Source organism: Notolepis coatsorum (assembly GCF_963971535.1).
Source record: "Notolepis coatsorum genome assembly, chromosome: 5".
NCBI lineage: Eukaryota > Metazoa > Chordata > Actinopteri > Aulopiformes > Paralepididae > Notolepis > Notolepis coatsorum.
In genome coordinates, this window is record NC_140169.1 from 184,564,347 (window position 1) to 184,592,260 (window position 27,914).

Consider the following 27,914-nt stretch of genomic DNA (forward strand, 5'->3'; position numbering starts at 1 on the left):
CTGCGACGTGTTTCTGTAGTGCAAATGTAGCACAGCACGGGCTGCATGTGGTTCCGAAGGGGAGTACTTCCCACTGGTAGATGGCTGGGTTCTCATCTCCGATCCTCTCTCTCCATAGGAACCGCAGCAGGGGCTTGTCCTCCTCCACTAGTCTCACCTGCAGGAACATCCCTTTGATATCCCCGCTGATAGCCACCTTGTCCTGGCGGAAGCGTAGTAGCACGCCTAGTAGAGAGGGGCCGAGTGTGGGGCCGGGCAAGAGCTCTTTATTCAGATTTTGGGATCCGATCTGGTAGCTGCAGTTAAACACAATGCGATCCTTGCCGTTGTGGTGGACCTTGTGGTGCGGCACGTACCATGATTCGGTCGTCTGATCGGCCTCTTTAATGTCAATCTTTGTCACGTGTCCCGCTGTGATTAGCTTCTCAATCTCAGCGCGGTACACACTCTCTTGAGCGGGGTCTTTGGCTAGGCGCCGCTCTGTGTTCAATAGATACCGCTCCGTGGCGTCTTTCTTTGCGTGATAGGTGGGCATTCCCTCTCGCCTCAGGAGTGGAGTTGCGTATCTCATCACTCCGCCGACTGTGACTCTCTTTGTCCCTTGCTCGAGTAGGTTGATGGCGTAAATGTCTTCTTTAGAACGAATGTCTTTCTTTTCGTTCTTAAAGGGCATTGTCTCTAGTGTCCATAGCCTCTCGACATGCTGCAGGAGAGTGGTGTCTTCTTCTGTCGTTCTGGAGTGGAGGCAGCTAGTGGCTGCTGTTCGGTTGAGAGATTTAGCGAGGGGGCCTTGTAGTGTCCACCCTAGGCGGGTCTCGACTGCTGCAGGACAGCCTCGGGGTCCTGTATGGACCCGGTCTATCGGGACGATGAGGTCTGCATGGTCGGAGCCTATCAGCAGGGTCGGGGTGGCGCCGTCTATGAGCGGGATAGGTAGTTGACGCAGGTGCACATATTTATCCATCAGCTTGGCGATGGGGTAGGTGTACTGCGATAGTCCTATTTCTTGGCTGGTGAACGCATTTGTAATCCTATACCGTCGCTCTGGCTGCCTGCTTGCTGCGATAGTGAAGGAGACATTCTCGCCCTTTATCGTCTTTAAATCTCTTCTTATTGTCCGAATCGTCATTTGGTTCTCGCTCCCCCGCAGTCCCAGCTGGGCCGCAGCGGACGCGAGCAGAAGGGTCTTCTCTGACCCGTCATCAAGGACGGCGTAAGTGTCCATGACTTTATCTTGGTGGCTCAATGTCACACAGACTACCTTTAAGAGCACTTGGGTGCCGCTGCTGCTGGCGGGGTCAATGTACATGACACTTGCTTTGGTGCTGCTCGATGGTGCAGGTGCAGGCCTTCTTCTGTTACTGTCGTGTAGTACATCTAGATGGGCTCCGTCACACCGACTGCACCTTTTCTTTAGGCGGCATTCGGCTGCCATGTGACTGCGCGCACATCGGTAACAGCGCCTGTTGGACTTTATCCATTGACTCACTTCTTCTGCATTCATCTTTGTGAACAGGTCACATTGTGACAGCCAGTGTTCCTTCTCACAGTAGGGGCACACCATCTTCCACTTCTCTTTTCTCGAGGGGGTACTGTGGCTCTTACTGCTCGGTACTGACTCTGATTGGTGCATGACAGTCACCGATCTTCTTCCATCGTTTATTCTCCTGGGTCCCTCTCTGGAGCTTGGCGTGCTCCGCACGAACGTATCCAGTCGTAAGCTGCTGACTTCTCTCGCCAGGAAGTCGGCTAGATCGAGGAGGGATGGTTCGGGACCGTTAGGATCACGGTGGTCTCTCTGCCGCCTAAAACGCTCTTGTCTTGCGGGTGGCAGCTTCTCTAAAATCCTCTCGACGTTAGAGTTGGCGTATAGCTTGTGCATGCCCTTTTCCCGTTGCGCTCCCAGCATCCCTACCAGGGACTGCACTTTTATCGACAGGTCGTCTAATGGGCGATTGTCTGTTGCTGGGGGTAGGCGATCAATATGCCTTATCTCTTGGATTACGTAATCCCATATACGTCCATATCTCTGGTCCAGCGCTGCTAGAGCCGCGGTGTATGGGGTCGTAGAGGTGGCATAGGCTAGCGCTATATTGTGCGCTCGCGGTACTTTCAGGTGCTTCAGTAATATTGCATACTTGTGGCGTTCATCAGCGACATCCACCATCATTGTCTCTAAGCACATCCGGAGCTCCGTGTACTGTGCTCGATTCTCATAGGTGAAGTCTGGAAACGTCGGCGTGGCAATGTATGACGCCGTGGATGGCTGATACATCGGCGAGCGTTGGGGGAGAGACCTCCTAGGCGAGTCTCCTCTTGCGCCTCTCTGTGGGCTGGTACCGGCAGGGTACCATGGCCCGCTGGTCCAGGTGCTATTCCTCGGGGCTGGTCGTGCGTCGTGCTCACCCGTGAATAGAGTCGGGGGTCTGTAGCGCAGCGCCGCGGGGGTATAGCCTGGGCTGTACTAGACCTCCTGGTCCGGTGGAGTACTGTGCTGTCGTCGGGCTTGGTTCTCCTCCTCTCCCTCTTCTTCTTCTATCAGGTCCTCTAGATCCTGTAGTCGTTTATTTAGCTTCTCCGCAGTGTATGCCGCTCCTTCCTTGTAGCTGGGTCTCGCTTGGACCGGTCTGGGAAGGGGGTCTGCGGGGGGTATAGGCTTGGTCTGTTGGTCAAGTTCAGGGTCGCTTGCTCGGTTAGGAGACGCTGCCCTTGACTGTTGTCTCGACGAGTTCCTTGAACCCCTGGCGGAGGGAGAGGGTGTTGCCTTGAGGATCAGCTGCTCCATTAGTTGCGCTTGTAACTTGTCGCGCTCGGCTTCGCGCTTGGTGAGATCTGCTTCTCTTTGGGCACCGGCAGCGGCGCGCTGGGCGTCGGCCCGGTCTCTTGCCATATTCTCTTCCGTCTGAAGGCGTCTCATCTCCAGGCGTATGCGCTCTTCTTCGCTCCGTTGCTGCCCTTGGAGTTGTTCGCGGTCGATAAGCATCTGTGCTTGGAGTCGATCGCGTTCACCCTGAAGTCGATCGCGTTCAGTAGCGGCTGTCAGGCTGACGAGGAACGCCTGTGATAGCATCCTCTCCGCTTCGCTGGGGGAAGACGGTTGTAGAGGTGAGCCGCTCCTGGGTGAGCCGCTCCTGGCCGTACTCGTTGGGGAGTCCTGGAGCTCTATTTCCTCGGCGCTCTCCTCCTCTTCTTCCGTGCAGAGTTCTCTCTCTGTAGGGTTGTCTTCCTCCCGGGGCTGGTCGGGGACTACTTCTTCGGTATTGGCGGGGGGTAAAGGCATGTCAGCTCCCTCCTGGTCCCCACCGTGAGCTTGGTCAGTTACATTAGAACCCACTAGGGCCTCTGTGGTCGGGGAAACCTGGTCGTTAAGGTCAGACATAATTTTACTTTCAACTTTTACCGCGTTTACCGTTTGTCGAAGGCTAGGTAGTTGACTGACAGCGTAATCCTCTAAGTACTGAGGTGGCTGTCGTCTGCGCTGCGGGCGTTCTACGTTAGGAGGACCGTTTCGTGGAGTGTTCATCATAGGCCATTTCAATATTAATAACACTATATTAATATTACACTAGTTACCCTCCGGCTCGAAGGACCAATTGTAACTGAGGGGTACAATTCCCTGACTGTATTGATAAGTATGGTATTATTAAACCACTACCGTCTATGTACTTTGAATACTGGCCACACAGTACATGATGTAGATATGATGAACACTTTCCCACCTGATGAAACGAAGTCCACACAAATGTATAAATCGAATATTTTATATAGCAAAGGGTATATACAACGTTCACTTAATGACATTTATGATTTGAAATGCACTTGTAAGGCAAATGAGTATTCGTAGGTAAATCAACATTGAATGTCCAATCTCTGGTTACGCAGGGAGCAAGTATACAACCTGGTTATTTAGGGAACTATAGCGATGGTACTTAAATGATTATAGCTGGATACACTAAAGGGGGGGTCCCGCTGGTTGTAAGTCAGTAGGGGGGGGGGGTTAGGAGAGCCGCTGGCGGTATCCCATCTGGCCGACGATTTCTTGGGAGAATTCAGAGTGCTGAACACGGTGCCCACAGAACCTCGGTCCGCAGATGAATACAGCTGGGCCCTCTGGTGGACGGTAGCTGCCGGTCCACAACGAAGAGACGTGAGGCGACCTCACTCGGGGTAGAGCGCCGTCTCACCTGGACTCCTCTCGGGGGGGTAGTTCCAACACTCAGCAGTGTTGGCTGTTATCCATGGCATAATCAAAGCACCCAAAGCACGTAGATAATCCAAGCCGTGTAGGGCTCGACGTCGTCCGGGTGAAGTAATTCAATGTACAGGTCCACTCGTCCTGGCCCGGAGCTCCTCGGATGCAAGCACCACACGTGGTCTGCCCAGCCTGGTTAAGACTCCAGATAACGTCAGGAACGATGGGGGTACTGCTCACTTTATAACTCTAACCGAACGATGCACCATACATAATAGACTATTATTAACTTAATAGAAATACGTCCCACTCGACGGTATAGTGCCAAACTATGACAATTCAACTATTAATCCACACGATGTCTCAATGCCTATTCTGAGGCCAAGTAGGCCATACTGCACCACACGTGCGTCGTGGGTGAGGCTTCACGTCTGTTACTAGGTTGGAGGGTAAAGGACTAATGGACTAAAAGAAAGTTCTACTTTACTTGCGCCATATATATATGCGCTGTGAACAAATAGTACCATTCGTATTTCGCCAGACGTATTCCTACGCGGAACCGGGCTTGTAACGACATGTTCGTCGGCACGATTGAACTTGAACCAAGGGGCTTGGCTGCTGGCGCCAGGTTCTCGTCCAATGGTAGAATGAAACTATTATGGGCTGTTAGTAGACTAAAGGGATATTCAGTGTATATTGTACAAGGAATATACAGGGGATATCAAACGATATACAAATACTATTAAATATATATCCATAAATAAATATATATATTCGGTTTAATCTGATCCTTCACAACAGTAAGACATGCTAAGGTCCTGCGATAGTGCATACACAGTTAGCTACGGATGAGGCACTGGGTCTTATGTACACTACTATACATGCTATACTATACAATCTACAGTTATATGTGTCCTTATGCTAGCTTGCTATATCCTTCTGTTTACTATACAAAAACCTCTCCGTTCTTATTTTTTAAAGTGACCTTTTCCATTGTGTAAGGTGTCCGTTGAGTGTGGGCGTGTGCAGCATGTGTGTGTGTGTGTTCATGCTAAAGTGACTGCTTACTGTGTGAGCGTATACAGTGTGTGTGTTGTGTGTGTGCTCATGTGTGCTTGTGTGTGGAGAGTTCAGTGTTCAAGATTATGATGGCCTGGGGGAAGAAGCTGAGCCGAAGTCTCTCTGTCCTAGTTGCTGTTGTTCGCAGGTGTTTGCCTGACCGCAGCAGCTTGAACAGGCTGTTGTTGGGGTGATGAGGGTCTTTTCTTATTCTGCAGGCTCTGGGTTTGCACCTCTTGTTATATAAGGCCTGCAGGGGTGGTAGTGCAATACCCGTGGTACGCTCGGCTGAGCGCACCACTCTCTGTAGGGCCTTCTTGTCCTGTGCCGTGCTGTTTCCATACCAGGCAGTGATGTTTCCAGTCAAGATGCTCTCTACAGCTCCGGAGTAGAAGGACTGGAGTATCTTTCCCGATACTCTGAACTTCCTTAACTGTCTCAAGTGGTAGAGGCGCTGCTTCGCCTTCTTTACGACTGAGTCTATGTGTGTTGTCCATGTCAGGTCCTCTGATATGTGGACCCCCAGGTACTTGAAGCTGCTCCAGAAAACCAGTCAGAATACTGTACACTATTGGAATTATATACTCATGATTACCTGACTTGTTTGTTTTTAAATGCTGTGGTTTTCATGTTTTGTGCATTTTATTCATGGATTCAATGAAAACAAAGATGGATTTGAATGCCTCGATAACCAATAAGCATGACAAGGGGTACAATACAAACATTGAGTGGTTGTGCTCTTGTGATTGGTCCATTGACTGTAAAAGACTGGTGATGCCTATGGGTATTGTAGTAATTACTATGGAAACGAGTAAAAATTACAATATAAAACACATATTCTGAAAGATTAAGTTAAAACATTTACTTTTATTGGTTGTAACAGTATAACAATTAAATAATATATACCTCCATCAAAGATTATGAACCTACACAATATGGTTTGGCTGTAATACAATTTTGATCTTCAATGGGTGACAATTGGGGGAAAAAACAAGTGGAGTTCAGTAGAGGACTTGACTTTCTTTGGCCCCCATGTGAGCTTGCCTCTATGCTTTCTTGGAAAAGGGAGGGACAAACAGGTGAGAGGAGGATGTATCACACACCAACAGGTGTATGGGGAGGATACAGAGGGGGGGGGGGTATGTGTGAACAGAGGCTTTAAAGGGAACTTCCATAATAGTCTACTCTATACAAAAAGTCAATCTTTTGTCACAATTTGTTAACAAAACTCCAGATGTAGTGCTTAAATTTGAATTGGTTGTGGAGCCTTCAATATTTGAACAATTTACAGTAGAAATGTGCAAATTGCTGTAGTTTATATTTAGGGAATTGCATGAATTTTGGTTGAACTGAGTCTGCACACGATTGTGTCGTCCGCATATAGATGGGCCTGGCAACCTTTCAATGAGGATAATTTATATAAATGGTACAGAGGACTAGACTTAAAATTGAACCCTTTATTATTTGCACAAACTCCGATTTGGCATTTATGGACTTCACACATATATAATGTCATTTGTAACTAATGTAACAGCTGAAATAGTGCTATGATTAGCTCTAAATCCAGATTGGTGTGGACTTAAGCTGAGTGAGTTGAGAGAAAAGACTTGAGTTGATTGTTTACCTCAGACTCAGATTTTGGCTAAGCATGGTAGCTTGGAAATTGGGCAGTAATGATTTAAATCACCCTATCATGTATGAAGAGTAACATGGGCTAATTTCCAAACACAAGGACATTTATCCTTTGAACATTTAATCCACTAATCCATTAATAATTAGTTAATGGTGTAAAAAAATAAAATGTTTCAGACAGTAAAATAAGTATTTGATTTAGCCATTGACTTAATTCTTTGATACATTGAGTGTTATATAAACTGACTCATATGGTCGTATTGATACTTATACTATGATACTACAATTACGATGTCTTGTTTTGAGAACCGATATTAGCATTAATACATTCATTATCATTAATTCAACATATATTTGTATGTCATAAATGTCTTGATGAATTGAAAATGGAGGACCCTTGTGTAAACAAGACGAACATATTTTTCTGGTCTTCATTCTCTTAGCAGTTGTTAGTATTGAGCTGTACTGTATTGTACCGATTCTGCAATCTGTTAATAAAGTTTTCAATCAATCAATCAACCCCACCCCACCTACCCAACCCCTCCACCCTACCTACTAACCGCCTAGGCTCCTACCTACCAACCTCCTCCAATGTACAGTTTCTTCGTCAAATGTATATACTCTCTTTTTTAGACTATTTTTGTACAGTACTGTATTTGTAAATCTGGTATGTCATAAATGTATAGATGTAGCAGTACTGTCTATCTGTATGTCATGTATGTCATGTTATGATGAATTGAAAATGGGGGACCCTAATGTAAACAAGACGAAAGTCTTTCTCTGGTCTGCAATCTCTTAACAATTGTGTGTATTGAGCTGTACTGTCTTGTACTGTACCCATTCTGCAATCTGTTAATAGAAATTTCAATCAATCAAACCGAAATGAACTTTTCTCTATAAATGTTATTTTAGCAACGCAAAATTATGGATTTTTATTTGCACACTGTTTTGTCATCAATACACTTGTACACAATACAGTTTGCCATGGAATATGATTTCTAGGCAGGCAGAATACCATAGACCAGTCTCCGAGGCAGACAGCCCCATGCATGGATGGCTCAGTCAACATTTTGACAATGAGCAATTTAGCATGAATTAAGCTACCTAAAAGCGTATATACAGACAGTAGCAGCGTGACCCCGTTGAATTTGTATTGGTTTGTGGCCAACTATCGGTGCTAATATATGAGGAACAGCACGGACTGTGTTGAGAAAGGACTCTTACCGATCAATGTGTCTCAATGAAATCGATCTATGTTGTCTATGGTTGTCTATGGGTAACAGTACTGTATATTTGCATATCGTATATGTCACAAATGTAACAGTACTATATACCTGTATGTCATGTATGTCCCTATGCCATAAATGTCATGATGGCATGTATGTTGTGTATGTCATAAATGTCACTATGAATTGAAAATGGGGGACCCTGATGTAAACAAGACAAACGTCTTTCTCTGGTCTGCATCCCCTTAACAATTGTGTGTATTGAGCCCATTCTGCAATCTGTTAAATAAAGTTTCCATTCATTCATTCATCATTCGTCATATTGCATTCTATTCTAGGGAGGAGGGGTCCAAAACATTACTAACCAATCGCAGACGTGTGATTATAAACTATCAGCGCGCCAACCAACCACCGAGAGGTAGCGGCGGGACTGGAAACGTGTCGTCACGTCGACGCTGTCCAATCACACCGCGCGCACGCCAGACACCGCCAAGCTCAGTTTGTGAGACGGCGGTCCTGAGAGCAGAGGCTACAGTGGAGGCTAACACCTGCTAGCTAACCTGTCTACTGCACCGGTAAGACACATTCAGTCTGCTGTATAACCACTATCGACTCAGCTAACGATAGTTAACCAACACATACACCTAAGGTTGTACTTAATAAAACGTTAGTTAGTTTGACGACACATCAAATCCAATGGTGTAAAATGAAGTGTTATTATGCCAGCTGTGTGGATTAGCTAGTCGGCCTTTAGCCAGTAAGCTAATGGGCTATTTGGTAAACATAAAAAGCCAAAGATATTTTGATATTGCCTCTTTCTATCACACAGGACTGCTGTAACTAACTATCCACATTAGCACGGACGTCGGTTGCTAGTTAAATAGCCAACAGCACATTCCACAGTTGGCTTGCTCAAGTAGCTATCATGTTGTTATTATTATAGCGAGGGTTAATGGTGAATGGGTTGTTAGCTAACGTTGAGGACAATAATGTAGTCAATGTGTCTCCAGGTAATAAGACAGCTAACGTTAGTTCCAGTTAAGTTAGGTTACTCTTCTTCCATTCCACACAACGTTGGCTAGCTTACTTATTAGGTTAGCTATTATTAACATGACCCGTTTAAACATTTGTTCAGCCAAAAAGTCAAGCTAGCTACGTTTAGTCACCTTTTCATTGGACTTGTGTGTGTCCTGCAAAACACACGGCATCACTTAACCCTAGAGCTGTTTGTGGCCTGCAATTAGGTTGATGTGTTTACTATGGATCGGAATAAATAAACCAACTAAAAACTGTTTGTATAGCAACGTGTAACTTTAGGTAGCTGACCTGGATAATTATACGAGTACAGTTATATTGGGTTGGGAATGCATTCATGCAAATGATCTGATGTTGAGCAAACGTGAATTGCAACCCACCTTGTTTGGTCTTTTCTTGAGTTGAAAATAGTCCTAGTTGTTTATCATAACATTTCGACCAACAGTCCAAATGTACCTGTGAGTTCTAACATCAACGCAGACTGAACCCAAACACTTTGGCCGAAACTCGATGTCACATTACAAGAAGCCAACTATGTACCTGAAATGACTGAATTGATGATAAATGACTTAAAAAGATCAGAGTTTAGTTTCCTGTTCGGCGGTGGGGCATCAGACCTCCTCTTCCTCCATCCTCCTCCTCTCTAATGCAGAAACAAACACAGCCATCGAAGAAGCAGAGACGAGAGAAGTGCACTGACCACTAGAAACGCAAATTAACGTTAGTTTTCGTGCAAATCGCACACGCACATTGCTAGAATGTCAAACCAATGAAATGGGACTACTTTGATCAATACTATTAAATCAATAATAAGCGCTCAATTTTGGCCAGATCTTTTTTTCTTCCAAAACGTGCAGAAGGCTAGCTATTTAGCTACTAGCTAACCCTAAACCTAGCAGAGGCTAGTTGAACCCAACAAAAGCTTTGCTCAGATCAACCGTACGTTATACGGATGCTGTTTGTTTGTTTTTTTGGCTAATGCAACCATTGTGTTGTTTCTATATGAATCTAGCAGATTTTTTCTTATTATGATCAGCTAATGTTAGCATATCTGGCTTGACCTGCTGTAACTTGTAGCTGAAGTTCGACGATGCATCATCTCCGGACGTGGTGGTCAATACACCTAAACTAGGCCTTACTGTACAGTGAACGTGGTCAAGTATAAAAGTTGTGAGCATCTTTTGTAGCGTCAAATGTCAGGGTTATTATTCCCTATGGATATGTGCGCGACCGACAATTCGATCTAGATGGATCTTCACTGGGATATTTCCAACCGTTTTTGGTCTCAACAACAGGAATGCTTGCTAAGCTAACGTTAGTGGTGTAGCTTTGTACAATGTGTGTTTGCTGCAAGTAGAAGATTATGGGCCTTGCTCGATAACATGTGGTATTGTGTTGTTAATTCGTATGTTATTATGAGGCATGTGGTTTCATGTTCATAACGAGAGGACTGGTATTTATATCATATCCTCCATCACACAAATAATATTGTTAGGGTGCAATTTTGACTACACTCACTGTCTAGTCACCATTTCATGTTCTGTTCTCTGTTTCAGGGGCTTGATTAGTTGGACAAAATAGAGGAAGATCTTCTTTTCAGCCTGAAGCTCTACTTCACCGGTCCTTTGGGATCATGGCTAAAGATGCAAGTTTGACGACACACGTGAGTATGGCTTACTCAAAATATTGTATACTATATTTTGTTATATGTGAAATGCTTTATTATATACTTGTTTTTTCAACTTGAGCAGCCTCATTTATCACAGTGTAGTTAAAGGGGAACTACGTCCAATTTCCGAATGTATACATATCATACATGGTCACAGCAAAAATATTAAGAGAAACTCTGAAATCCCCAAACTAGAGTGCTAAAACTTGTGTTGTCATCTAGTCTGAAGCTGCTTCATAGACAATATTTTATAGATGACACAGAGCACCCAGGGGAATGTTCACAGGTGCGTATACAGTATGTACATGTTCTGTTTCTTCATGTTCTCATTCTCAAGCTCATTTGAATACAAACAAACATTCTGTCGTCCACAAAATCAGCATCCCATTCATTGTCAATGGAGCAGCTCCAGACTTTATACTTGATTACATCACAAGTTTGATTCTTACTTCTCTGGTTTCTGGGAGAGTAGCTTGTGTACACAAATATTGATTGAACTGTCTTAGGCCATGGAAATAACATCTTAGAATTTTGAGTGGTATTCCCATTTTTAAGTTTAGGAAAAATTTGACTTTAACAGAGTTGATATTGAGCTCTTATCCTCCACAGGTTGGTCTGATTGAAACGAATGGAGAGCTGAAGGTTTTCATTGATCAGAATCTGAGCCCCAGCAAAGGTAGAAGTTATTGGTGAACATCGATTACTGTGAACATCTATGGATGGCCGATATGGCTGTCGCAACTGGTTAATATTTCATCATGATATGCATCCACAGGGACATCATACTATATTCTTGCACAATCCATACTTCATTTCTATTTATACCTTTGGCCATAGCTCCTCTGATACTGATACCTTTACTTATGTTACCTATACGTAATGCTGCATATGGAGTAGTGTATTGTTAAAGGAACACTCAACATTTTGGGATATGCACTTATTCGCCATCTTCACCAGAGTCGGACAAGAAGATTGATATCAATTTCATTGCTGTGCGTCAGTTTTGGAGTTGTTGGAAGTTGTATTTCTTCACTTTTGACGGAGCTCAGCTAGCTCCTCCCTATCTTTGTCCTATGCTAGGCTAGCATGCACCTGGACCTCTCTTTGGGGCTACTGGACTTGCAGAGATTAAATAGTTGGGAGTGTTCTTTAAAAGGTCACTTTGCGTAGTGCTCTTAACGGGTGGATTGTACTGTTTGTAAATGGCCACAGAAAAGCAAAGGGAAAAATATCAACGCATATCATAAATTGTGAACATGTGTAAAATAAATCACGATATCATACATTGGCCATATCACACACCCCTATTATCTTACATTTGACTGCATTTCACAAACAAGCTCTGGTTTATTTCTTCAGGTCTAGGCCTGTGAGACTGCAGTTAGGCAGCAGGGGGCAATGATCTTTCAGAGAGGCCTTGTGTCTCACCACGTGTATTGCTCTATTTTCTACCAGGTGTCCTGTCTTTGGTTACTGTCCAGCCTACAATTCTCCCGGTGGCCAAACAGCTACTTCCCAAAACCCTCGGTCCTTCCAATGTCAACATTGCTCCACACATGCAACACCTGCCTCACATGGTGAGTGGCGTTCCACACGCTTTCCAAACCAGTCATAATGGACCGTATTCACATGGTGGCCATTTTGCACTTATGCTCAAGTCGTGTTCCTTTCCACCCTACTCCCGGGAACACAACCCGAGCATGACACGAGCAAAACGGCTGCAGTGTGAATATGGTCACTTGGGTGCGTTCTGTCATTGGCACATCAATTGAATTGGGTGGCCTAATTAAAACCCCCTCCACTAGATGTGACTGAATTGAATCACTCCCCGACAGCCCCATGACCATCGCAAATATGTGTATGTCGGACCTTTGTTCGTTACGTTGGCACTCTAATCTTAATTATAAATGATTTTTTTATTAATTAATACATTTTTACATGAAAAAGCTATATCAGAATGTGATATATATCAGAATTTCACAGTGCTATGTTGTGCTTACAATAATTTGAAAGTCAGGCACGAACACAGACAGAACAGTCTAGTCGAGATTATGCAAAAGAGAGAGAGACTCACTCACCCGTCTTATTTCATAATAAAACGTTTCCGAATGGACCTTTGGATTAAACCAAGTGTAACTATGCAGTGATGCTGAACTTTCCTAGCGTCAGGTTACTTAACGTTACACAGGTATGTTATGCACGTTAATTAACACTTTCCGTGCCGGCCGTGTTTTCCTTTTTACCCCCTTGAATGCCGCCACCCACTTCAGTGATGGCGCTCTCATATTTGTGAACGCATAATCTGTTTTAAATTATGGCTATGTGTCTAATCTGGCCGTCGCTTATCAATGACTTGTCTGCAGTCAACATTGTCGAAACGGATTGTTTTTTTAATCTGTTCATTTCCGTTTTTATAGCATTTTGAAAATCGCTCGTGTTTTAAGTTTCGGGGAAATATAAAGATTCCGTGATAAACAGCCTTTACTGGAATATTCTGGAATACACAAAACTTTGTAGACAAGGAAGAAGAACAGAATGGAATAATTAGGATGATAGTAAGGGCATACGAAGGAGGGAAAGGAAGGGTAATATCAGCACTGTACCGGGCTATAATGACCAGCAAGGGACACACGACTGATTATATAAGGGAGAAATGGGAGAGAGAACTAGAGATAGGAATAACAGGGAAGGAATGGGGGAACATATGCGAGGTGCAACATTCAACAACAGGATCGAGGATATGGAAAGAGTTTGGATGGAAAAACATAATCTGATTATTTATAACTCCAGAGCTGAAGGGAAAATATGCACCAACACAAAGAGCATGCTGGAGGATGTGTGGGAAGGAGGGGGCAAATCACACACATATTCTGGGGATGTCAGAAGCTGAAGGGGTATTGGGAGGAGATAGGGGAGGCAATGATCAGAATATTAGGATACGGGTTACCACAAACAGGACTGGTGCTCTACTTAGGAGACCTGACACACGAGGGAATACGAGGGGGGGACAAATATTTAATAAAGATAATGTTGATAGCGGCCAGAAAAGCAATAACAAGACTGTGGTACAAAGAAGACCCACCGACAATAGCACAATGGGTAGGAATAGTGGAGGAGATACAGGATATGGAGAGGATAACACACAAACTGAGGTTACATGAAGAGAAATTTGGAGAAAGATGGGGAAAGTGGGAGGATTACAAGGGGAACGAAAACGACATCACAGAGGAAGAACCAAATGCATCACAAGAGGGCGAAGGGTAAAGGAGGAAAGGGGTTCAAGGAGGGTCTCTGAACCCATGTCACACACTTTTGACTTAGTTTTTATTTTTTATTTTTTTTGGGTATTACAATTGTATTATATTTTTTGTACTTTATTATTTATGTCTGTTTAACACTTTGGGTGCCGGCCAAAAATCCGGAAAATGACTGTGGGTTGCCAGGATTCCTGGACGATTCTAGCATATCTCATGATCTTAGCGGAGCTATTTCTATATTTTATATTATAACTATGGGGAAATGGTTGGGCTCATTTGAAGACGACAAGTTGATGTACACAATGCAAAAAACCGTTTGTTTCTGCATGTCTTCGTTCGTTCACAATTACAAGTTAAAAAACGTCAACAAAAGATAAAAATACAGGTAAATTCTTTAGAACAGGAGTTACAGGCACTTTTATGAACGGTGTGCCGGCGGGGTGATAATAGGTACTGAACGTGTTATAAAGCAATTTAGACTGGGATGGATGGATGGGTTGATTGATTGTTTGACAGATTGTTTTATTGGTTTGATTGATAGAATGTTTTATTGTTTTGTTGATCGTTTGATTCATAGATTGATTTGTTTGATTGATTGATTAATTTGTTGGTCGTTTGATTGATAGAATGTTTGATTGTTTTGTTGGTCGTTTGATTGATTGATTTGTTTGATTGATTGATTTGTTGGTCGTTTGATTGATAGAATGTTTGATTGTTTTGTTGGTCGTTTGCTTGATAGAATGTTTGATTGTTTTGTTGATCGTTTGATTCATAGATTGATTTGTTTGATTGATTGATTACTTTGTTGGTTGTTTGATTGATAGAATGTTTGATTGTTTTGTTGGCCGTTTGATTCATAGATTGATTTGTTTGATTTATTGATTAATTTGTTGGTCGTTTGATTGATAGAATGTTTGATTGTTTTGTTGGTCGTTTGATTCATAGATTGATTGATTGATTGGTTTGATTGATTGATTGGTTTGATTGAACATTCACAGTATAGGATTATGGTAATTTACCAAGACAATACCTTATAAAAAGTGAACACTGGCTGATAACCAACCATTGTGTCAGTGCATTTAGGAGTTTGTTGGTAACATTCACAGTATAGGATTATGGTAATTTACCAAGACAATACCTTATAAAAAGTGAACACTGGCTGATGATAACCAACCATTGTTTCAGTGCATTTAGGAGTTTGTTGGTAACATTCACAGTATAGGATTATGGTAATTTACCAAGACAATACCTTATAAAAAGTGAACATTGGAGGATAATCAACCATTGTTTCAGTGCATTTAGGAGTTTGTTGGTAACATTCACAGTATAGGATTATGGTAATTTACCAAGACAATACCTTATAAAAAGTGAACACTGGCTGATAACCAACCATTGTGTCAGTGCATTTAGGAGTTTGTTGGTAACATTCACAGTCAGGGGAGGAAATTAGGCCACTTTACTGGCCAAATGCTAGTATTTTTTACGTTTGGCTGGTAAAAAAAATCAGATACCCGCCAGTTGGCTGGTAAGCCAAAAAGTTAGTTTCCTCCCCTGCTGGCGAGTATACAAAAAAATAAAACATTCTGCAATCACTGCACTGGCAAACGGTGCGCGTCTTCTGAGTGTTCGCTTTAGTTGACAGTGCCACGAGAGCACTGCACAAGACCACCCGCGGACATATAATGTTTAATAAACGTTTGCGCAGTACTGGCCAACCCGCGGACATATAATAAAAGTCACGCGGTACTAGGCTAGCCATCAGGAGCACGCGCAAACATAACGTTAAACACAGCAGAAGATGGAAAACAGACAGACTGACCAACTGCATCCAACCCTAGTACAACCCTTGAGTATAAGTTACTAAGGACACATTTAAATCACAGAGGTGTAATGTTAGTCTACTGGAACTGTATACAGTGGTTAGCTTCTAGTTAGCGTTTTAGCTATAGCTGCTTGCTAGCTAACGTTAGCCCTGTGTGCTCAAAGCAGCCAGCTAGGTGTATCTGTTATGACTATAATGTTTCCAAAAAAGCACCGGACTACGACGTAAGGTTAGACATTTTATTTCATGCTCAAAAGCCCCTGGCTTGCACATCGCAGTCACGAAAGGAGCTAGCTCAACCAGTGCACTGTGCACAACAGCACACCAACCCAACTGTCGTAAGACCACCGTGCTGTCTTAAAGGCACAGTGTGCCTACCCAGATGCATACACAACATTGACGCGGCTTGACATACAAAGAAGTAATTATCACAATTAGCGATTTTTTTTGTCTGGTAAAAAATCAGTTTGGCTGGTAAAAAAAATCAGATACTCGCCAGTTGGCTGGTAAGCCAAAAAGTTAGTTTCCTCCCCTGTTCACAGTATAGGATTATGGTAATTTACCAAGACAATACCTTATAAAAAGTGAACACTGGCTGATGATAACCAACCATTGTGTCAGTGCATTTAGGAGTTTGTTGGTAACATTCACAGTATAGGATTATGGTAATTTACCAAGACAATACCTTATAAAAAGTGAACACTGGAGGATAACCAACCATTGTTTCAGTGCATTTAGAAGTTTGCTGGTAACATTCACGTCACATGAACTACAGGGCATATCTTACTTGGTCTCTCGCATCGATGACTGCATTGTCCATTGATAAATGGATGAAGCGCCAGATGATCTGTGGACCAAAAAATATCCAATAAATCAGGGTTCGAAATTAACGGGGGCTTGGGGCATAATGCCCTTGAAAATGGACAAAATGCCCTCGAAAATCAGTTAAGGGGGGCACTTAATGCCCCCGACAGTTTACTAATTATATATATTTATCCGGTAATGGAGCGTCTGTGTATCGCGCAAATAAAAAAATTCATTTGGCGGAGCCGGTGTTCTGCACTGGCTGCAGGCAGCAGCAGCAGCAGCACTGCAGCCAGCCAGGTGCTAGTCAGTTTGTGTAAAAATGGCACGCACAATATAAATCAATCTTCATTACGACTTTAAAAACATAGCCATTAACATTACATAGGCCTACACACATCTTGCCATAGCGTTAGCAGTTTGTACAATGTTTGTAGCTGTTAGCTAGCTAGCCCTTCACAACAACAGCTAACACCGTAGCTACTAGCTACTGTAGCAGAGGAGGAAATGGGAGTCTGAGAGGCGGGGTGTTTAAAGACAATGATAGGCGTTTATTTAACATCCAAGAAGGCTAACATACAACTAGAGCTGCCGCGGTATTGATGTTTTCCTTACCGCACACATTTGCAAAATATTTCCTACCGCCGCGGTTATTACCGCACACACACAAAAAAAAAGTTTTAATGCATTTTTTTTGTAGTCTACTCTTTATAGCATATAGCCTGCCTCTAGTCTAAATGTCTATCTTTAGAGGATGACTTTGCAGCATGAATATTGTTTGGGATTCGGCATGCACGCATTCGTTATTAAAAGTGAAACACGGATTCGAAGTCTCCCCTCGGTGTCGCGAGCAGGGGTGGTAGCGGCGCGCCCGCCGGTTACCCCCCCGACCCTTTCTTCTTCTTATTATTATAACGTTACTACTTATGATTACAAAGGCATTCGATTTGTGGCATTAACGTTAGTATAGTTACACGTTCGTATTTACCGGACCATAGCAAGGCAAGCGTTACTCAATTAATATCTAAGTTCCTTTCTTTGCTCAGAGCGTGCCGAGTTGTACCCATTCTGCGGTCTGTTAATAAAGTTTTCAATCAGACAAGTGTATAGAACGAAGGGCTTTTATTATAACATTTCGTTGCAGTAGAATTATTATGCCTCGTTCCCTGAGGAGTGACGGCGTCGGTAATCCACTCCGGTCTCCGGTGGGAGCTAACGTACTATTAGCCGTGTTGTGACTGAGCTCTGATCAATGGCTCATGGCTGAGATTCAGGAAGTAAAAGCACTGCAAGATGCTTCAGCATGTGACGCGTATCTCTTCTGACCAATCAGTGGTCTGCAGTGTTTCATGTGACTTTTCTGGTACCCAATAGGGTCGCTTGGAATCTCGACAGAGAAGTAGGGTATATCTGCAGAGCCGCAAGACCAACGAGAGCGTAATAATAATAATAATATAATAAAAAACAGCTGTTATGCCGGTATTCAGCCCAACGCTGCGGTGGGCATGATGTAACAGCGATACCGCGGTAATACCGATACCGCGGCAGCTCTACATACAACTGTGTTTTACTAACTCCAACCGGGACTATTATAGCTTTCGCGCTGCTTGTTGATGTTATGAACTGCTCCTAACGTGACCGGAGCTGAAGGTGCCACACTCTAAAATGTCCGTGGGGACCCGGCGCCAACCCATAGATAGTTCCAACTCACCGAATTACGTAATCCACCACAGTTGCACTCAATATTTAAATAATGTTAGTCTAAATAAATGTAGACAGAAACATAATTTCAAGCAGAAAACGAATCTTTCCATTAAGAACTGACAATCAGGGAATTTAAACATGGTTGACATTGTTTTTGTGTGTTTATATTAATTAAAGAAAGGAAAGTCTAGTGCTGGCTGAGCATATTGTTTGTTTGCACTAAGTTAATACTTTGACAAATGTAGCCTATATTTTTCAGTCAGTTCGGTCTTTGTGTGCCAAACATTATTTAAGGCTGTAAACACTGTAAACCTTTTATTTTATTTTTAATAAATGAGAAGCATGTTTAGATTTGAGTGTTACATTTTTTTTAATAAAATTAACGTATATCGAACTGAAAACCGTGACCCCAAAATCGTGATACGAACCAAACCGTCCATTTTGTGAACCGTCCCACCCCTACCGTTTATCATAAAAATTCAGTGCCCCCGAAATACAAAAAAAAGCCCCCGAAAATCAATTAAGGGGGGCAAAAAAAGCCCTTGAAAAAGAAATGTTAATTTCTAACCCATGCTTCCAAAGTATATAAATAATAGGCCAATGGACTGCATTAGAAAAGTGTGGTATGTTACCTACAGTATATACTTTTATAAACTGGGTGACTGTCAGCAACCATTGGTTCTGTGCAAACGGTAAAAATGAGGGGGGAAAAAGATAAAAAAAAAAAAACTATATACACACACAATGCAAATTATGAATGGAGTCGATACAGCTAGATCGCTAACATAACATCTCATCTGCAAGTGGTCCAAACATGCCTATGCAATATCGACAACCGTGGCCCAAATACATGTGTTCAACGCATTTGTCTTGTACAGAAAACAGTGCAACTACCCATACACTATACTATACTATACTATACTACAATATACTATACTATACTACACTACACTATACTATACTACACTCAGCTAGCTATACTATGTACCGGTACACATGGTTCTGTCATCACACAATTTATTTAGAAGTAATCTGTACTTCTGTGTGCCGGATTATTTAGAAGTAGTCTGTACTTCTGTATGACAACTAATAAAGAAACTATTTAGAGAAATCCCTCTTTGTGTGGTACAGAGTGAAGCATTTGTCACGATGCAGGGGGACTTTGCACGATGTGCAAAAATATCTGGTCTCACTCCTGATGCCACGCCTACTGCAGACACGACATTTCCTACACGGTAGCTTTTTCTTGGGGGTGGCTTTGTATGCAACCATTACATGCTTCACAAAGCCACCCACTAATCTGCTCTGTGGGGCCCTAGGGTCGACACGCCCCACCTGCTCAGCCCCTGCCTCCTCCTCATCCCCACCCCCTGCCTCCTCCCCTGCCGCTTATAGCTTATCCGCAACAGTAAGTGACTTCCGGGGTAGGCCTGATTGGCCCCGACAGGCACGTGACGCGCAACTTTCTCTGCCGCGCGGCACGCTCCGCTCCGCGGAGCGGCAGAGCTTGCGGAATGATGTAACCGTCCAAATCCGCTATGACTTTCATTCGGCGCTTCAGCTCACCTGGCAGAGCAGCGGTCCTGCGATCCTGCGGTCCGTTGTTGACGAGTTCGAATCCCATCAAATTTATTTTTTTTAACGTGATTTTTTTTTTACCGTGTATTCTTTCGCCGGTTAAGGTTAGGCATGGTTAAGGTTAAGGTTAAGGTTAGGCATTGTTTCGGAGTTGGTTAAGGTTAGAACGGTTAAGTTTAGGCGCTGTTAAGGAGCTGGTTAAGGTTAGAGTTTGTGTTAGAGAATGGCAATAGACAGCCTATTTCCGCACGACAGCTCTCAGCAGCCTCGTTGCGCGTCCTGAGTTTGCCGCGTCACGTGCCTGTCGGGGCCAATCAGGCCTACCCCGGAAGTCACTTACTGTTGCGGAACAGTTACAGGCTCCCCTGCCTCCTCCCCTGCCTCCGCCTCCATCTCCGCTGTCACCCCAGGAATCTTCTTCTCCTTACCGTCTGTGTAGGTCCGCGCCACAGCCCTGGTGAACCGGAAGAGGTTGTAGTAATGCCCTTGTGGGTGCTTTTTTTTGTACAAGACAAAAGCGTTGAACATACATATTTGGATCAGATACATCACAAACTTTTTGGTCCACTTTCCAGTCTTACGTGTAACCGGATAGTACGATATATTTTGATCCAGCTGATCGACGCCGTTCATGAATTTATTGTACTCCATGATTGATGATGGCTTGAGCATCTCCACCCTCAGCGCTTTGCCCTTCTTCTGCTTCTTCCACACCATCGCCTTTTCCATGGTGTCCTCGTGGAAGCTGCTGATGGTCTTCACGATTCTCTTATCGCGCCATGCCACGATCAGGACCTCCTTGTTGTTGACCGCAATGCGCTCCCCCACACCGATGTCACGTTTGGTCACGTTCTTGATGATGGCTGGCTCGCCCCGGTGCTTCCTGAGGGTACCACAGACGTCGGTCCTCAACTGTCGGAGCCTGGCGGACATACGTACCGAGTTGTAGAAGTTGTCCATAAAGAGCGTATAGCCGGCCCCAGACAGACGTCCAAGCAGACCGACGACCGTGTCCCCCAGGAGCGAGCCTTCCCGACAATATGGCTTAAATGAAAAGCAATATCCTGTGCGAGATTCGCACAGGAAGTAAGACTTGATACCATAGCGGGTGGGCTTGTTTGGGTTGTAGACCCGGAAGGTCAGGCGGCCTCGCCATGCCATCACCCCCTCGTCAATGGCGAGCTCGCGTTCAGGCTGGTACAGCTCCTTGCACCTCGCGTTTACATGGTCAACAACACTGCGTACTTTGCACAATTTGTCTCTAACTTCCAGGGAAGTATTGTCCGCAAAGTGGAGGAATCGCCAGATCAATTGAAACCTGTTGCGTGGCATGGTCTCAGAGTAGTACGGTGTGTACATCATGTCGTCAGTGGTCCATGCGAGGCTTCCGCAGGACACTGCTAAGGAAATTGAGTCCAAGGAACTTCTTCAGCTCCTTCAATGTGAGGGGCTTCCAAAGCAGTGCCCTGCTACTGGTTAGCGTGGGGTCCAGCCGGGCAATGGACTGCTCAGCGTAGAGGTTGGACTGGGCAACAATGGAGTTCAGAAAAGCATCTGTCAGGAACAGATCCATCCATTTCGCAGGCCGGTAAGATTTGAGTGCCTTGGCGTCCTGGAGCAACCCCGGTTGGGCTGTGAAGGGGATCCTGTGAGGCACCCAGCCCTCACGAGACCAGGCATTCTCCTCTTCCTGGCGGATCGCAGCCCTGCTCTTCGCTCCTCCGCGTCGCACGCCACGACCTGTCAATTATACAAATATACTATAACACCCCTACTGTAGACATTCATATGCCACGTAGTTACAAACTGTGTATGAGTGAGTGTGTGTGGGGTTCAGATGTCGGAGCTGGACGTGGTGTGGGGGTCAGAGGTCAGAGCTGGAAGTGGTGTGCAGAGTGAGGCCAACTTACCGCTCTTAGATGTGCGTTTCCGCCCTGCAACGGGTTCCGGCATGTCCAGACTAGCATCCAGTTCTAGAATCACATGATGTAATACATTACACTAGGGCAACGTATTGTCATTGTATTTACCACCATCACCACCAGGCCAGGCCCTGCAGCAGCCAGTCACCACCAGGCCAGGCCCAGCAGCAGCCAGTCACCAGGCCCAGGCTCTAGCAGCAGCCAGTCACCACCAGGCCAGGCCCTGCAGCAGCCAGTCACCACCAGGCCCAGGCTCTAGCAGCAGCCAGTCACCACCAGGCCCAGGCTCTAGCAGCAGCCAGTCACCACCAGGCCCAGGCCCTGCAGCAGCCAGTCACCACCAGGCCCAGGCCCTGCAGCAGCCAGTCACCACCAGGCCCTGCAGCAGCCAGTCACCACCAGGCCCAGGCTCTAGCAGCAGCCAGTCACCACCAGGCCCAGGCTCTAGCAGCAGCCAGCTACCACCAGGCCCAGGCTCTAGCAGCAGCCAGTCACCACCATGTACAATTACCTGCAGGAGTAGAATGTGATCCTATGTCGTTGCCAGTCTCAGCGTCACTATCTGCAGGGTCTGCGCCAGAATCTGAATTGGATTAAATTCATTCAGTAAGTAAGTCTCATAAAACACAATAGTAATACATTTACACATACATAAATGTAGTTAGTACATACCCAAGCATGTTGGTGTATTGGCCCCGGATTCGGTGTCTGAGCCTGTATGAACACAAAATAAATCAGCGGCCATTGTACATCAAAGCATGTACATGTGTGTGTGTTGTAATCAATGGAATTTTACATATGCTACACAACCATGCATTTAAATATAGGCCTTACCATGTGCCCTTGTGTGTGTGTGTATGTGTGTGCTGTAATCAATGGAATTTGCATATAGAGGCCTCACCATGTACTGCGAAGTTCAAAGGTGTTGGAGAGGATTCATGCCTTTTGATCTTGTGTGTGTGTGTACACACACTGCACACACACAGGGCTGTACGCTAAGCTTTTTCACTAGGGGCACACTTGCCCCTAAATGAGAAATTTAGGGGCAAAAAATATTTTTTAGGGGCAAATTTTTAAATAACAATTTTACCATTATTTATATCGATTGTTTTTATATAATTTTTTTTTAATAAAATATATATATTATATAATCATACTTGTAGTTGTATTATCTGCGAGACATCGCCACCACGCAACAAGTCTAAATGCTCGCTATATGCAACCAGCTCCACTGTCTGTGTGTACTGAGTAGCCTCCAGCTACGGCCAGGATTCTCCGGAGCTGCAGCTGGGCCCTATACTGTAGCCTCCAGCTACGGCCAGGATTCTCCGGCGCTGCAGCTGCTCCCTATTGACTATATTCAGCGTGCCCTCAGCTCGAATACGCATCGACTCAGTGTTATAAGACATTGATATCAGGACGGAGCTATCTGAACTATTTAGTTTAAAACCTGTTCCACCCCAGGTGAAATCTGCATAAAATGTATACCTATGGTAAATGGAATATTGCTCCACTTCTACAAGGGCTATTTGCATATTCTTGGTATCTAGGAACATCTATGGACCTCAATGAATGTATTCTCAGTGTCAGAAATATTGTGTCTATTACTAGGCTTGCTTAAATTCTGATGAAACAAAGGAAAATATGAATTATGATTTTTCTTTTCATCTTTGACGGTGAATAAAACCATGATAATAATGACCAAACTTAAAAAACTGCCACTGAGCTAATTCAGTACCCTCTTGAGATCATGTGTACAAAAGATCTAAGGAAATTAATAAAGGGAAGATGATAAAATTGAAGGTTTTGTATATACAGTACTGAATTCTCCCATCCGGACCAATGCAATTTGAAATATTATTATAGAATATAGAATATATGCTTATACATTACCTTATTATAGCCAATTCGCACATTTATATATATATACATATAGTATCTTTCAAATGGCCGAGTTCAATTTGGATATAGTATCACCAGGCATGTATATTAATAACATATACAGATATTTAATGTAATCGACTGTACTTTTTTATTTCTCCCACAGTGTAATCATTTTGTAACTAATTTCAGATCTAATTATTCCTACATGATTACAATAGTGTGGAGAAACTGACTGCGTTTCAATATTTGTCAAACGTTACCCTTTGTAGCTTATTATCGCGAATCATAACAATTATTGATATGATTCATTCAGAATGCCGAACTTTGAACGACCATAGCGTACCATGGGAAGTGTAGTTTTGAGAAATTCCGACGCTGGCAGATAGCTGGCGAGGCGCTCTTCAAAATGGCCGCAAAAAAACTACAATTCCCATGGTTCAACATTTCCATTTACGCTTCAGCGTCAAAAACGCGAGTGAAAAATAAAAACTTAAAATGATATAAACTCACTTTTAACCTATTGCTAAACTATTGCCAACCTAACGTTTTACATTCTACATGTATTTGTGACATAGTAGTGATAATAATACTTGAAAACGTTTGATTTTAAAAACGTTAAATTATTGCATCACTCATAAAAATACTAATATATGATAATAATGTCAAAAAGGGGTCGGTACCGTGGCCGTGGGGTGGAACAGGTTAATGGGACGTTTCGTTTTGAACAGTAAGCTAACGCAAGCTATCATGCACTACTAGACTTACTGGAGCATTTGTTGATAGCTATCAGTAGCTAGCCGGCTGGCAGGCTCACCGAGGTCCCCAGCCACGGGTGCGAGAGGGCTGGAGGAGGAGCAGATGCCACATCTCTCTCCGTGTGTCTGAGTTCAGTTCAGTTCGGCTCACTATAGGAGGTCGAACAACGCGTCGAAAATATGAAGCAATACTAACTTTACTTTTCTTCATAGCTAAATCAGACAGTCAGCCAGTCTATCAGAGTGAGTGCTCAGTCGATTGTTCCCGCTGATCATACCTGCTGAGTGCTCACTGCTCAGCTCGCGTGAGTGACGTCATCGCGTCATCACACGCCTTGGATAATTTAGGAGTGAAATGCGAATCCAAGGCTTGAAAGCACTACTCGCAAGCCCGCCCCCAGATAATATTTACCAATCGCAACGGCCAATTAAAGGGGCAATTCGCGACGATACCGCAGTGTACAGCCCTGACACACACACACACACATACACACACATCAAAGGGCATGGGCACATGGTGAGGCCTGCATCTACACACACACACACAGCCATGCAACCTAAAGCTAACATGTAGCAGCAGCACATGGTCATCAACTATATCGATTTGAACATGCATGTGTGTACATATCAGAGTCGTGATAGCATTGATTACAGCACACACACACATACACACACACACACACATCAAAGACTTGTACCATCGCCAACACCTTTGAACTACCGTATGGCGAGGCCTGCATCTACACACACACGCACACACACAGCCATGCAACCTAAAGCTAGACAACTTCAAAGGGCTGGCATCTACACACACACACACACACAGCCATGCAACCTAACGTAGAGCTGCCGCGATTACCGCATTACCACGGTATCGCTGTTACATCACGCCCACCGCAAGAGTAGGCTGAATACCGCGTCGCTGTTTTTTTTTTATAATAATAAAATACCCTTCTCTCGTTGGGCTTGCGGCTCTGCAGATATACCCTACTCCTCTATCGAGGTTCCAAGCGACCCTATTGGGTACCAGAAAAGTCATGTGAAACATTGCAGACCACTGATTGGTCAGAAGAGAGACGCTTCACACGTTGGATCGTCTTGCAGTGCTTTTACTTCCTGAATCTCAGCCATTGATCAGAGCTCAGTCACAACACGGCTAATATACGTTAGCTCCCACCGGAGACCGGAGTGGATTACCGACGTACCGTCGCTCCTCAGGGAACGAGGCATAATGATTTTACTGCAACGAAATGTTATAATAAAAGCCCTTCGTTCTATACACTTGTCTGATTGAAAACTTTATTAACAGACCGCAGAATGGGTACAACTCTGCACGCTCTGAGCAAAGAAAGGAACTGAGATATGAATTGAGTAACGCTTGTGCCTTGCTATGGTCCGGTAAATACGAACGTGTAACTATATAACGTAATGCCACAAAACGAATGCCTTTGTAATCATAAGTAGTAACGTTATAATAATAATAAGAAGAAGAAAGGGTCGGGGGTAACCTGCCCGCGACACAGAGGGGATACTTCGAATCCGTGTTTCACTTTTAACGAATGCGTGCTTGCCGAATCCCAAACAATATTCATGCTGCAAAGTCATCCTCTAAAGATAGACATTTAGACTAGAGGCAGGCTATATGCTATAAAGAGTAGACTACAAAAAAAATGCATTCAAACTTTTTTTTTGTGTGTGTGCGGTTATTACCGCAGCGGTAGGAAATATTTCGCAAATTTGTGCGGTAAGGAAAACAGCAATACCGCGGCAGCTCTAACCTAACGTGTAGCAGCACATGGTCATCAACTATATCGATTTGAACATGCATGTGTGTACATATCAGAGTCGTGATAGCATTGATTACAGCACACACACACATACACACACACACACACACATCAAAGACTTGTACCATCGCCAACACCTTTGAACTACTGTATGGCGAGGCCTGCATCTACACACACACACACACAGCCATGCAACCTAAAGCTAGACAACTTCAAAGGGCTGGCATCTACACACACACACACACACACACACAGCCATGCAACCTAACGTGTAGCAGCACATGGTCATCAACTATATCGATTTGAACATAAAACAATATTCACATTGCAACATGACATACCACGTCGACCACCACCACGTCGTCCCACGTCTGACTCGTGTGATGAATCAGACCCATAACACCTCCGACCCAAGCCGAGATCATCGTCGGATGATTCCGGAGCTAGAATATAATAAATGCATATCAGCGTTGGTTTGGCGAACTAACGTTACATAGTCACAGTATACAATGATTCAAATAAGCGTTAGGTAAATCATCAAATACACGTTTCACACACACACAATCACATGCATATCGGCGTTGGTTTGGCGAACTAACGTTACATAGTCACAGTATACAATGATTCAAATAAGCGTTAGGTAAATCATCAAATACACGTTTCACACACACACATATATATATAAGACCGTGTAATTACCTGGTGGTTCCCAATCGGCGCTCCCATCAGATTCGTGGGCGGTCGAATCGCTGTCCCCTGACTCGGATGAAGAAGATATAATAATAATAATAATAATGGATTGGATTTATATAGCGCTCTTCTCTGACTCAGAGCGCTTCACAGAGTCCATTATTCGTTCATACACAGTCATCCCGGTGGTGGTAAGCTACAATTGCAGCCAGAGCTGCCCTGAGGCAGACTCACGGAAGCGTGGCGAATAATCAACGCCTACGGCCCCTCCGACCACCACCAACATTCATTCACATGCATACACACTCATACGAGGCAAGTAGGTTAAGTGTCTTGCCCAAGGACACAACGGCAGTGGGATGGACATGGGCTTGAGCACCGCAGCCTTCCTCGAACTGCGTCGGGGTGAGCCGGTCCCGGGGCGAGACGCGTTGCTGGGCCCAGCAACGGTCTCACGGCTCTCTCCGATCGGAGCTACCAAAGACGTTGGTGCTGCTGCTGCTGGAGCTACCAAAGACGTTGGTGCTGCTGCTGCTTGAACAACCGCGGGTCCAAACGCCAGCTTCGTCTGAACAAAGCGACCCGCCGCCGGATTGTCCCCTCGCTTACCTACACTACGTCTCTTCATACTGATCTAATAATCTAAATGAAACTACTAACTGATCAAACTACTATTACTACTACTGAAATAGACTACCTAGACTACACACTAATCCCTCACAATAGTACTACTACTTAGCACGACTAAGTACTTTCTAAAGCACAGCTGAAACCTTACAATTAGTCTGATACTACCACTATACTGTATAACACTATAAATATAGACTATAGGCTGCTCTCAATTCAAATATCTCTCTCAATCTCTCTCTCTCTATCGCTCTATCTATCTCTCTCTCTC

The 27,914-nt window shown here is 44.2% G+C and overlaps 1 protein-coding gene across 5 annotated transcripts in view; it reads left to right on the plus strand.

The window, feature by feature from the left end:
• Window positions 1-8,614: 8,614 nt before the first annotated feature.
• LOC311227896 (transcription factor Dp-1-like) overlaps window positions 8,615-27,914 on the plus strand; it is a 77,278-nt gene continuing 57,978 nt past the window's right edge. Inside the window, exons 1-4 of one of the 5 annotated variants that reach the window (XM_084313746.1) lie at window positions 8,615-8,684; window positions 10,701-10,807; window positions 11,423-11,489; window positions 12,269-12,390. In XM_084313746.1, the coding sequence (XP_084169872.1) occupies window positions 10,778-10,807; window positions 11,423-11,489; window positions 12,269-12,390 (219 nt within the window). In that variant the 5' untranslated portion in view covers window positions 8,615-8,684; window positions 10,701-10,777. Of the gene's footprint in view, window positions 8,685-9,799; window positions 9,865-9,889; window positions 10,084-10,208; window positions 10,315-10,346; window positions 10,459-10,700; window positions 10,808-11,422; window positions 11,490-12,268; window positions 12,391-27,914 lie in introns of those variants that run through there. The other 4 variants (XM_084313745.1, XM_084313747.1, XM_084313749.1 and 1 more) reach the window with 4 other exon arrangements.